This window comes from Elephas maximus, chromosome 14, assembly GCF_024166365.1.
Source record: "Elephas maximus indicus isolate mEleMax1 chromosome 14, mEleMax1 primary haplotype, whole genome shotgun sequence".
Taxonomy (NCBI): Eukaryota; Metazoa; Chordata; class Mammalia; order Proboscidea; family Elephantidae; genus Elephas; species Elephas maximus.
Genome location: NC_064832.1, coordinates 28,472,748 through 28,485,505, shown reverse-complemented (window position 1 = coordinate 28,485,505; position 12,758 = coordinate 28,472,748). Strand labels below are relative to the sequence as shown.

At 41.3% G+C, this 12,758-nt stretch overlaps 1 protein-coding gene across 1 annotated transcript in view; it reads right to left on the bottom strand.

The window, feature by feature from the left end:
* The window catches only part of SPRYD7 (SPRY domain containing 7), a 55,348-nt gene extending 46,063 nt beyond the window's left edge, over positions 1-9,285 (bottom strand). Inside the window, exons 1-2 of the mRNA XM_049853062.1 lie at positions 8,956-9,285; positions 2,018-2,134 (exon numbers count right to left, since the gene is read on the bottom strand). Of these exons, the coding sequence (XP_049709019.1) occupies positions 2,018-2,134; positions 8,956-9,061 (223 nt within the window). The 5' untranslated portion in view covers positions 9,062-9,285. The remainder of the gene's footprint in view (positions 1-2,017; positions 2,135-8,955) is intronic.
* Positions 9,286-12,758: the final 3,473 nt, after the last annotated feature.

Below are 12,758 nucleotides of genomic sequence, written 5' to 3'. Positions count from 1 at the left end.
CAGCTTGAAAAATGACGTGTGCTCTTCATTTTTGGTTTTCTAACTCCAAGTCTTTGCACATTCCATTATAATACTTTACAGTGCCTTCTCAAGCTGCCCGTTGAAATCTCCCGTTCAGCTCTTTTACTTCATCATTTCTTCCATTTGCTTTGGCTACTCGACATTCAAGAGCAACTTTCAGAGTCTTTTCTGACATCCATTTTGGTCTTTTCTTTCTTTCCTGTCTTTTTAATGATCTATGCTTTCTTCATGTATGATATCCTTGATGTCATTCTGCAATTCATCCAGTCTTTGGTCATTAGTGTTCAAAGCGTCAAATCTATTCTTGAGATCGTCTCCAAATTCAGGTGGGATATACTCAAGGTCATATTTTGGTTCTCATGGACTTGTTTTAACTTTCTTCAGCTTTAACTTAAACTTGCATATGAGCGATTTATGGTCTGTTCTGCAGTCGCCCCCGACCTTGTTCTGATATTGAGCTTTACCATTGTCTCTTTTCACAAATGTAGTCGATTTGATTCCTGTGTTTTCCATCCAGTGAGGTTCACAACTAGAGTCACCGTTTATTTTGTTGAAAAAAGTTATTTGCAATGAATAAGTCATTGGTCTTGCAAAATTCTGTCATGGGATCTCCTGTGCTGTTTCTATCACCAAGGTCATATTTTGCAACTACAGCTCCTTCTTTGTTTCCAACTTTCACACTACAATCACCAGCAGTTATAAATACATCTTGACTGAATGTTTAATCAATTTCAGACTGCAGAAGTTGGAAAAAATCCTAAATTTCTTTATCTTTGACATTAGTGGTTGCTGCGCAAATTTGAATAATAGTCATAATAACTGGTCTTCCTTGTAGGCATATGGATATTATCCTATTACTTACTGACAGTGCTGTACTTAGGATAGACCTTGACATGTTCTTTTTGACAATGAGTGCAACGGATTCCTTTTAAATTTGTCATTCTCGGCATAATAGACCATGTGATTGTCTGATTCAAAATGGCCAAGACCAGTCCATTTCAGCTCACTAATGCCTAGACTACCGATCTTTATCCATTCCATTTCAGGAACAAGATAGGAACCTTAGGGGGAATGAATTTATGTTAATGGGGAAGGAACAACTCAGAAAAGGAGGGTAAAAATGGTTGCACAACTTGAAGGATGTAATCAATGTCACAAAACGGTACATGTGAAAACTGTTGAATTGGTGTCTGTTTTGCTATGTTTTATTTTCAACGATACCAAAATAAGTAAAATTTAAAAAAAAAAAAAAAAGAGTATTTAAAACTAATTTAGAAAAGAACCACCAGAGGACTACTTTATATCATTCAAGGCCAGACGAGTGGCAGTAGGGTTCATTCACTCCACTCTAGTTTTCTTATTCTGTACCCATATTACTCATGCAGGATCTCACTAAAAGTTTTTTTTTTTTTTATGATAAAGTCTTAATAAAATATATTTCCCTATATACAAAACTGCCAAAAGTTAGGTAAACTATCCAATAGTCAGTGGAACTGCTATATGATTCAAGAAAGTCCATAAATTTTAAAAGAGAAGTGAAGATTTAGACTTCTATCAGAATTCTAAACATGATGATTGCTTCAGAAGACACTGAATCAGGGTATCTGGTATCTTAATAAGAGTTAAGAGAAAAACTCAGAATCATAAGACTGATTTTTATCCCAAGCCAAAATGGCAAGATACATGCTTCATGAATGAAATGGTGCTTCTAGCTCCTATTACTCATGCTAGTGTCTGACGTTTATTCAGTATATCCCATCTTTCAAACACTTTCATACATACAGTTCATGAGAGGTAGGAAGGGCAGCTCCTGTAATTTCCAATTACTTAGAAAATTAAGTAATTTAATGAAGATCACACAAGAGGTGGTCATATTACCCAGGTCTTTAAGTTAAGAGTTTGTTTTTTTCCTTCTGAATGTTTTTCATATACTGAAAGTTGTTCTTAATATTTAGAACAATTAGGACTTTTAATAGTAAAGTACCATTATACCAACCTGTAGACTGGATTTTGAATTCAAAGTAGCTTTTGTTTTGATGTAGCGGTGCACTGGCTAAACAACCTCCTGTTCCACATATTCTTCTTCCATTTTTTACAATGACAACATCTGTTCCTAAAAAAAATGCAGACACTTTGTAAAGTTTTGCATTTTCATACCCAAAAATCAAAATTAACTTGTTTCACGTTTAACTCTTCATCTACAAAAAACAGGGATATGATTTATACTTTGCAATACAGAAAACATAAATCATCTCAAATATTTGATTCACTACTTTCTTTCTGAGGGAACATTTATACTTCATATTCATTTGTGGCTAGAAATCTTGTTTAATTAGGCAGCTTCAAATAAGTAATTACTCTGAATTATACTAAATGTTTAAATACTTTTAGGGTAAAACTAGAGTAACCCTTTCTTTAATTTTTGAAATTAAAGACTAAACTAATTAACTAATATGATGATTTTATTACTCTCTTAATTTAAACCAAAACATAAACATTTCAAAGAAATTTCAGTAAACTGGTACAACGTTCAATTCAATCCAAGAGAAAACAATCTATTAAAATTGGCTTAATGTCGGGGACTTCTAAGTCAATTGGCAAAATAATTCTATTATGAAAACATTCTGTATCCCACTTTGAAATGTGGCGTCTGGGGTCTTAAATGCTAACAAGCGGCCATCTAAGATGCATCAATTGGTCTCAACCCACCTGGAGCAAAGGAGAAGGAAGAACACCAAGGTCACACGACAACTAAGAGCCCAAGAGACAGAAAGGGCCACATGAACCAGAGACCTACATCATCCTGAGACCACAAGAACTAGATGGTGCCCGGCCACAACCGATGACTGCCCTGACAGGAAGCACAACAGAGAACCCCTGAGGGAGCAGGAGATCAGTGGGATGCAGACCCCAAATTCTCATAAAAAGACCATACTTAATGGTCTGACTGTGACTGGAGGAATCCCGGCGGTCATGGTCCCCAAACCTTCTGTTGGCACAGGACAGGAACCATCCCCGAAGACAACTCATCAGACATGAAAGGGACTGGACAGTGGGTAGGAGAGAGATGCTGATGAAGAGTGAGCTAATTATACCAGGTGGACATTTGAGACTGCGTTGGCATCTCCTGTCTGGAGGGGGGATGGGAGGATAGAGAGAGTTGGAAGCTGGCAAAATTGTCACGAAAGGAGAGACTTGAAGGGCTGACTCATTAGGGGGAGAGCAAGTGGGAGTAAGGAGTAAGATGTATATAAACTTATATGTGACAGACTGACTTGATTTGTAAACGTTCCCTTGAAGCTCAATAAAAGTTAATAAAAAAAAAAAAATTGGCTTAATGTCAACCAAGTACACTTTCTCCTCACTTACTGACTCTCTCATTATCTGGTATTTGGAATTTACAACAATAATAAAAAAATCTACTATCTGACTATTTTGTGCATTAACGACATATGTCTGGCAGTAACAAACGCCGAGGTGCTAGCTTTGACAGTTAAGGTTATATGTCGCTGTGGCTGGGCCATAATTCTCAGAGTTTTGGCAGTTATGCAATGATGTGATTTGGCAGTTATGTAATGATGTAGTCTTCCTCCATTTTGTGATCTACTGTGGTCGCCTCCATTTTGCATAACACCAATTTCATATAATGAACTGGTCTTTGGAACCTCACCAGGTCGATAAGTGAGGAGAGGGTGTACAAGGTACTATGCTAGTGCGTTTGTCAATAAGAACTGAAGAGCACATAGACTATGGAAAGGAACATACATCTATATTCTTGAAATATCTGACAACAAAAAATATTAATTTTAGGCTCTTTAAAATGTTTACTAAGACAGCTACTATCAATCATTTCACAAACATGTACACAGCAAAGTTTTAACATCATTAAATGTACTTTTTCTCACAGAATATTACAGTTCTGCTCAAATTACATTTGATAGATGATATATTTGAGAAAAAACACTTTTTTTTCATAATGTGACCCCAATACCAATTTTTCGCTAAATCTTTCATTTAGGAAAACATGTACATCAGAGAACATGTAAGAAATACGCCATAAAACCAAGGCATGTGCTCCCAAGGTCTATGGCCATTATTATTACCACTTCACCGGTAATGTGTCACAAGCAAAGCAGATCTGGCTATATTAGAACTATATGGGATCCTTATTCTAGGGCAGAGTGAGAAAAGGTATTAGCAGGGAGACAGTTCACTATTGAATTCATATTTAAACAAAACTTACTTGGGACAAATACAAAAGAGAAATGCAAACTTTTCAGATCCTATCACAATTCTGAACTGTTTTAAGAGAGATACCATACCATCTCTTAAATAAGGTAAAACTAAAATCCTAATGTTTATTAAAACGCCATTAGCATCCATTTTTTTTCTGATTACATATATTGAAGAGGAAATTCTGGAAAAGTACCTTTATAAATAATCTACATTTGGTCGCCCATATACCTATAGTAGTTTTAACTGAATAGCATCCAGAGCCCAGCTCTTCCTTGATGGCACACACCATGTAGTTAGTGCTTGCTACCCTGAAGATGCTCAACAAATAACTGATACAGATATGAATGAAGTGTTGTGCTAAGCACTTTGTAGTGAACATGTAGCTTCATGCATTCCCACTTTCAACACGCTTCTCTCTAGAGATCAAAACAGTTGCAGGGAAGGTGACTCAATCTCTGGCTTCAGGGGTACAGCATTAGACCTAGGTTAAGTCAATCAGTACGTTCCACTTCTCTTGGCCATGGTGATTGAGTCAACAATGGTTACATGGCCCAAGCCACTATCATCAGAGATGGTCTCAGGGCTTTTGCAGGATATGATGGAACAAGATGCTCTCTTTCTTGCTGGACCTGAATGAGGAAGCCTACAGCTCAGGGAGCTGCTTCAAGCTATCACGTAAGTCAGCCTGCAGTTATAAGATGCAGAAGACCGAGCAAATAGAAATTCAGGCCTTGGCAGCACCAAGCCTTTCCTGGAGCCAGTGCTGGCTTTGTACTTTTCAGTTACATGAGCCAATAAACTTCCTACAAACAATTCTGAGTTGTGCTTTTTTATTACTTGCAACTGAAAGCATTCTAAGTGAAAAACATCTCAAAGAATTATGTAAATAAATGGTGTTTTTTCTTAACCAGCAATGCTCTGCGGTTCCCTATACACACTAAAGCTTTCTAACAAAAAATTCCTATGGTATATAACTTATCGTATTAGATATCATCCTAATGTGCTAAGCTAATGGAAGTATAAAACCCTCTACAGGTTGGGACCACAGAACCAATTCTGAGCATGGTATTATTCTCTTATTTCAATATCAATTCTTACCTGCAAGGCATTTTGTTAGGTACTGAGATGTTTTATATAGAAGAATTAAACATATTCAAAGAACATTGTAAGGTGTTTATGACTGATTAAGGAATTATTTTAAGATTATATCATTTCTCTATTTTTAAGTACAAAATTATTCTATATTTGAATCTATGTGATTTGTGTAGTTTTATTAATCACCACTACTGCTTAGACAGTCAATGCAAATTTGGGTACAGCTAGAACTTATGTAGCTATAGTGTATATTTTAAGAAACACTGAAAATTTCCAAACGTGAATCATCCCTTTAAAAATAGTTAGGTTGGAATGCATTTGTTTCTAAAAAGTCAATTCACAATTAAAAGCAAAAGATATGATATCAATGAAGATATTTAGAAAAACTATGCCACAGAAAATTCCCACTGAAATTCCAAAATGGTTTTAAGTAATACAGCCTTGCCAAAAGGAACAACATTCATTTGGATATGAAATGTACAGATGGTTTTCTTCAAACTGAAAAAAAAAAAAAAAAAGAGTAATAACATTCTTTAGATTATCTAATGCACCCACTCCTCACTTATCGACATGGTTAGGTTCCAAGGACCAGGTTATTATGTGAAAATCGGAGTTATGTGAAAATGGAGGATGGCGACATCAGCTCACAAAGTGGAGGAAGACTACATCATTACACAGCTGCCAAATTACATCACTAGATAGCTGTCAAATTACATTATTACATAACTGGTAAACCACTGAGAATCACGGCCCAGCCAAACTGACACATGACTTTAACCATCACACCCAGCGTTACTCTTACCTCACACCTCGGTGTTCATTACTGCCAGAAGTACATCATTAATACGCAAAATAGTCAGATTTTTTTTTTTTTACAATTGTGGTAAATGCAAAATGTCAGATGAGACAGTCGGTAAGTCAGAAATAGGTGTACAACCTTTCATATATCCAGTACATGCATACTTGCTCAGTGTGTTTTTCTTATTTTCAACTTTAGATGCATTCATGCTTGAAATGTACTCCCTCTTCTAATTCAACAAGCCTTTCCCCCTTCATTTATTCAGCTTCCAAAATCAAGCTTCTTTGTGATTAAAGAACTTACCAAAAGGACTGGCCAAGAAAAAATCTCCATGCAGGTAGAAAATTTGGGGATAACTTTACTCCATCCTATTAACAGCTGAAGGTTGCTGGGCAGCTTTGGAGAAAGAAAACAGTGGAATAGATGCAACTCACCCACTCTTCATGGAAAAGACAGAAGCCAGAGAAAAGGAACGCTCTAAAGAGCGGGCTGCAGTAATGCAGGATTAGGGCAGTAGATATGGAAAGAAGAGCTAAAGCTGATCATAAGCTCCAAGAACTATGTATGTTTGTCCTTTACTGTATTCCCAGCACCTAAAACAATGCCTGCCACCTAACAGTTGCTCAATAAATACCAGTTGAACGAATGAACAAAATGGAAATGTTTTCTGAGGGAAATCATAGGATTTGAACATTCATTGTCTATAGTTACTGACAGAAATAATTTAAGTATATACCTATATACATATACATATATATACATAAAATATGTGTATCAAGAATCCCTGGTAGAACAAACAGTTAAGCGTTTGACTACTAGCCAAAAGCTTGGCAGTCTGAACTCACCTAGAGGTGCCTTGGAAAGCAGGCCTGGTGACCTACTTCTAAAAGGTCACAGCCTTGAAAACCCTATAAAGCAGTTCTACTCTGTACATATGGGATCACCACGAGTCAGAATCAACTCAACAGCAACTACAACAATATGTATATCCGTAATCTACCTGTCGGTCTGTCATACTGTGGTGGCTTGTGTGTTGCTGTGATGCTGGAAGCTGGGTCAACCATGGTGGACAGACTCTAGCAGAGCTTCCAGACTAAGACAGACCAGGAAAAAAGGCATGGCAATTCACTTCCAAAAATTAGCCAATGAAAATCTTATGGATCACAACCGAATATTGTCTGACTTGGTTGCTTTGAACATGTAATCAGGAGGGATCAATCATTGCAGCAGACATCATGTTTGGTGAAGTAGAGGGTCAACAAGGGTGAGGGTGACCCTCGGTGAGATGGGTTGGCACAACAGCACAATGATGGACTTGAACAGTCTGGCAACCGTTGGGATGGCACAGATCAGATAATGTTTCATTTTGTTTTACACAGGGTTGCCACGAGTTGGAGTTAACTGGGCAGCAGCTATCTAATATATACATACAGTAGTTAGTTGCCACTGAGTCAATTCTGTCTCATGGGGACCCCATGTTTTGCAGGGTAGAACTGTGCTCTATAGAGATTTCAAGGCTGTCACCTTTTGGAAGCCGATCACCCGGCCTTACTTCCAAGATGCCTCTGGGTGGGTTGGAAGCACCAATCTTTCAGTTAGTAGTCCAGCACTTTAACCATTTGCCACTTAGCCACCCAGGGACTCCCTTATGTTTTATACACACATATACATACATTTACTATGTATAAGGCTCTATACTAAACTCGGGCAAATCTAAGAATTTAAAAGTAAATGCCCACACACAAGGTGATATACAACTACCACACTTGGGGTTTCACACATGGTATAGAAATATAATGGGCAGAGTGTCTCCAGAACTATAAAGATTCTGGGCAGGAAGGGATTTTGCTAGAAATATTAAGAATCAACTTTGTTGTTTCACAGCACATCCTTTGAACAATGAGAGATGTGAGAAAAGTCAAAGGTGCAAAAGTATGTTTAGAATAATCCACACAAAGTATAACTGAAATAATTAGATTGAGAAATCTCTCCCAGAACCATATTCCAGAAGCATAGAACTATATGGGAAAACTCTAAGAACAGAATTAATAAAATGCAGAGAGGCTATGGAGGGAAGAAGGAAAGATGAGAAGTTATATGACCATTTGGAATTGGAAGGAAAAAACCTAGATGCAAAGGAGCAAAGTGCTGTTTCATTTTGCAATAGCCTGACCTGCTGGGAAGAGGCCAGTCAGATGAAATTACAGCAGCCGGTGACTGAGGAGTCGTCAGGTAATGAGAGGTTTAGTTGAAATGGCATGTTCTGACTTGAGGTGCGACTTCAGCGTTCTGCAATTTGCTTTGTTTTAACTTTGGAAGGTGAGAGGTATCATTTGCAATAAAACAAGCCTCAATGTATAAATGATGGGGCTAAAGAGAAGAGCCCACTGTCTGGGAAGGATTCAAGATCAGATTTAAAACATCTTGAAAATGTGCAGGTTTTGACTGGAGATGACAGCAGGGCACTGCTGGAGGAGCACCAGGACACTGCCTGTTCCCCGCCTGGGACAGTTGACAGGGCTCAGGAGGCAGCTCGGAGATCGCTGAAGTGGTACGCCATCACACCCATTTCCGGACCACAGGAACGGAGGGCTGCGGTAACCCTGAACACAGAACCGGGTCAAGGTGGAGTCGGCCGGCGTCTGGGGGAAATCCGGAGCGAGGCTGACACGGTTCCGAGGACCGGGTCGCAGGGGCAGGAGGAGGGCGGCGCAGGCCCGCGGGTGACCTTCCGACCCCAGCGTTCCCCCCGACCCGCCGCGCCCCCCCCGGGGTGGGCCGTTGGGTCCGGGGAGGGGCCTTACCCATGTGCTGCGTGTCCAGCTGCACGGCCGGCATCTCCTTCAGAGGGATGTGGCCGGTACCGCCGTCTCTGCAGCATCGCAGGCAGCAGAACACCGAGGCGGCCATAGCCCCAGGACCACCGACTCCGCCGCCTCCGCCGCCCCTAGACCGCGGCGAGACCGCCCCGCACCCCTGCGCTCAGCCCTGCGCCCCCACTGGAGCGCCGGAGACGCCGGTATGGAGCGCACAGGCCGATACAGCGACACCCGAGGCCGGAGGTCGTGGCGCAGGCTGAGACGAGGCCGGCCAGAGCTGAAAGCGCGGAAGAATCCGCGGCGACGGCCGGCGGGCGGGCAGGCGGCTGGACCCGCCTGTGTGAGGGGCGAGGCGAGCGGTGGAGCTGTGTGAGAGGCGAGGCTGTGGAGAGGGCGGGCGGGCCGGACGGCGCGAGAGGGCAGGTGGGCGGGGCTCTGCGGGGGGGCGGGGCCCAGGGCGGGAGAGCTCTGGGCGGTGGCTCGTGCTTGAGTGCCTGACCGTTTCCCCGTTGCGCGGGCTCGTGCTCGCGCTCCAGGCGCTGACGGGTGCGCGGGGCTGTCGGAGCCCTCTCTACACCGAGGGACCTCGGATGCTATGTTTTTAAAACTCTGCCCCTCCTCACTCGCACATTATTTTCAGGGACGAATTGACTTAGAAGAACATGAGGCCCGAGCAAGGGGAGCTGATGAAATGACCCCTAGGCCTCTTGCCGTACGCTCCGGGCTGAGAGAGCTCAGCCTCAACAGAGGGCTGTTCCCTCGCTGGCTGGTTTCTGAAGAATTTCCTCAAATTCTAAATAGATATCCCCGCGCCCGGGGTGGGTAATGTCTGGTTAGTGACCGCCCTACCCGGGCCGGGCTGCAGTTTAGGTGCAGAGCGGCGGATGTCCTAGTCACTGGGGCGTGGGCAGGGAGACAGGCGCCTGGCGCGCCCCTTCCAAGCTCAGCCTCTCTTCGGGACTGAGGGTTACCGGGAGAGTGTGAAGGGAACCCAGAGCTTGCCGGGTTCCCGAGGGCGGCCTTTGGCTCCTGCCGACTGCTCCTTCATGCTTCCACATAGGAGGCCCCGTGGCGGTCACCCGTCATCTTCCCTGCATGGGTCACATCCTCACGGGCTAGATTTTACATCTTCAGAGATCGCTTGGCGTCCGAGATGGTATGGGTCCGTCTCTAGAATAAACTTGGCTCACGCCTTCCTAAATCAGGTTTTCATCCTGAAGGCTTTCCCACGGTTTCTCAAGTGCTGGGAAACAGGACACAAAATGTCCACTTAACCATGTAACGGGTTCCTGTACACAACCTTCTAGAGACCTGAGTACAATCATCTTTTATGGAGGATCTCCTCCACGGTATAAGAGAAATTTTCAGGTCCCTGTGTCTCTTTCCTGTCTATACAACTGATGTTTTCATTAAATACTTAGGAAAACCTCCATGTTTGTGTACTTTGAGATTTAGTTACCACAGAATTAACAACCAAGGTGATGAAACTGTATGTTCTCTAAACTGATTGAGGGTGGACCCCCCCGGCTGCCTGTACTTTCTTGGCAATCATTTTACACATGAACTTTACTTTTACTGGAAATCTTGATCATTATTCTGGGAATTTAGTTAATGTTTCAGGTTTTTTTCCACTGGGAAGGAGGGAGGAAATTGAATAGAATGTTGCAGAGACAAAATTTTTTTGCTTCTCCACGAAGTGGTAGGAGGATATAGCTAACTGAATACATATATAATTGAATTCTTGAAAGATTTCAGGGTTTCCATATTATAGATGACAAAGTAGATTTAGAGAGATTTGATAATATGAGCAGCTTCAGAAGACTATGAAATAAACAAATCAGGCTCCAAAGCCCATTAGTCTGACTCCAAGCCTGAATTTTCTCCACTGGATCATGCTGCCTCTAAAATTCTGAAGATCTAACTCTTGTAATTAATGATTTAAAAAAAAAAGTTGCCTTCAAATGGGCTCCAATTCTTGGAGGCTCCATGTGTGTCTGAGTAGAACTGTGCTCCATAGGGTTTTCAATGGCTGATTTTTCAGCCAAACCTTTCTTCCAAGGCATGGATTCGAATCACCAACCTTTCAGGTAGTAGCCAAACACTGAACTGTGCCACCCAGGGACTCCTAATTAATGGTATAATCCTCCTAAAAGTCTCTCAGTTCAAATGCAGATTTATACTTTATTTTTCATTGGTTTCAGTAATATTCATATTAGATGTAAGCTGTCATAACTCCATGTATAGAAATAAAAATAGTTGTTATGTATAATATTTATTCAGAAATATTATTAAAAGTAGTACACTATTGAATACAGTATAACCTGCAAAAGCCAAAACCTGTGTAAGGCAGAAACCTGTCAGAGAAAAAAGTACTAAGATTGCACCCTGTCAGCAGCAGAAAATTTGCAAGACCCAGAAAAACCAGGCAATCCCATGGATTCCGGCTCTCTCAGATTTCACTGTGTATTGTAAACACTGAGGCTATTCAAGTTAGTTACATCTTCGATAAAAAGCCATACATATGGCTGAATTATCCATTATTGCAGTACTACTGGAGACCTGGTGGCACAGTGGAAAAGACCTCAGCTGCTAACCAAAAGGTTGGCAGCCTGAATCCACCAGCCGCTCCTTGGGCACTATGGGGCAGTTCTACTCTGTCCTATAGGGCAGTTATAAGTTAGAATCGACCCAACTGCAACAGGTAGTAGCGGTACTAAACCAAAACCCATTGGTGTCAAGCTGGTTCCGACTCATATCGACCCTATAGGATAGAATAGAACTGCCCCATAGGGTTTCCAAGAAGTGGTTGGTGGATTTGAACTGCCAACTCTTTGGTTAGCAGCCGAGCTGTTACTGACTGTGCCACCAAGGGCTCCATCCATTACTGTAGAGAGGCAAAAATGCCGTGGTCTTTGCCAGCTGGAAAAGTAATTTGCTGAGGCACTACCGCGTGCACTTCGCCCCTGCTGTAGCAACTCAAGTGCACTCAGCAGTGTGAAGCAAGCAAAACTGGTTAGCTCCTGAAACAGACTCCCCGGTCTTGGCAGATGAATGCCATCCATAAGCTCACGGACCTTATTCCGTCCTATATCTGGGATTCTGTTATCCTTTCAGTACTATCATCAAAGGAATTATCCTTTCCTTGGAAAGGTGCAATGTTAAATATATCTTGACAGTCTTTCATAGCTATCGCTTTAAATAACAATCACAAATAAAGCCTACAAAAGGTTTCCCAATTGTTAGTTAGAAGGTCGTTTATCTAAGTCAAAAGCAATAACAGAGAATGACTACTTGAAAAAAAAAAAAACGAGTCTGTCTGTTTCAGTGACATATGCCAGGAACTTGAGAACTGATAGGACAATAATGTAAAGCATGTGTTTCAGAGTGGAGTTTAACGTCAGGCTCAGTATTTTCTTTAACGGTTTTTATGCCAGCCAGGCATCTCCTGTTAGTAAATTTCACACTCTATGCTGGGTCAAACAAAGTGATTTCTTTCTTAAAAACTCATTAATCAGTTATTAAGCCAAATATGTTTTTCTGAGAGTAATCGAGACCACGTTTATCATCTTTAAAATCAGAAAGATTACAAAAAACTTACACTCCTAAATGCTAAAAATGTTCGTAGGGCCTTGATCTATTCATTATTATAGTTTTGAATGTGGTAACACATTTTTGGAGTGCTTACTCTTGCCTGGCATTGTTCTAAGTGCTTTTTATAAACTAATCCTCGTGACGACCCTATGAGGTAAAAACTGTCCTTCACTTTACACATGAGAGAGCTGAGGCAA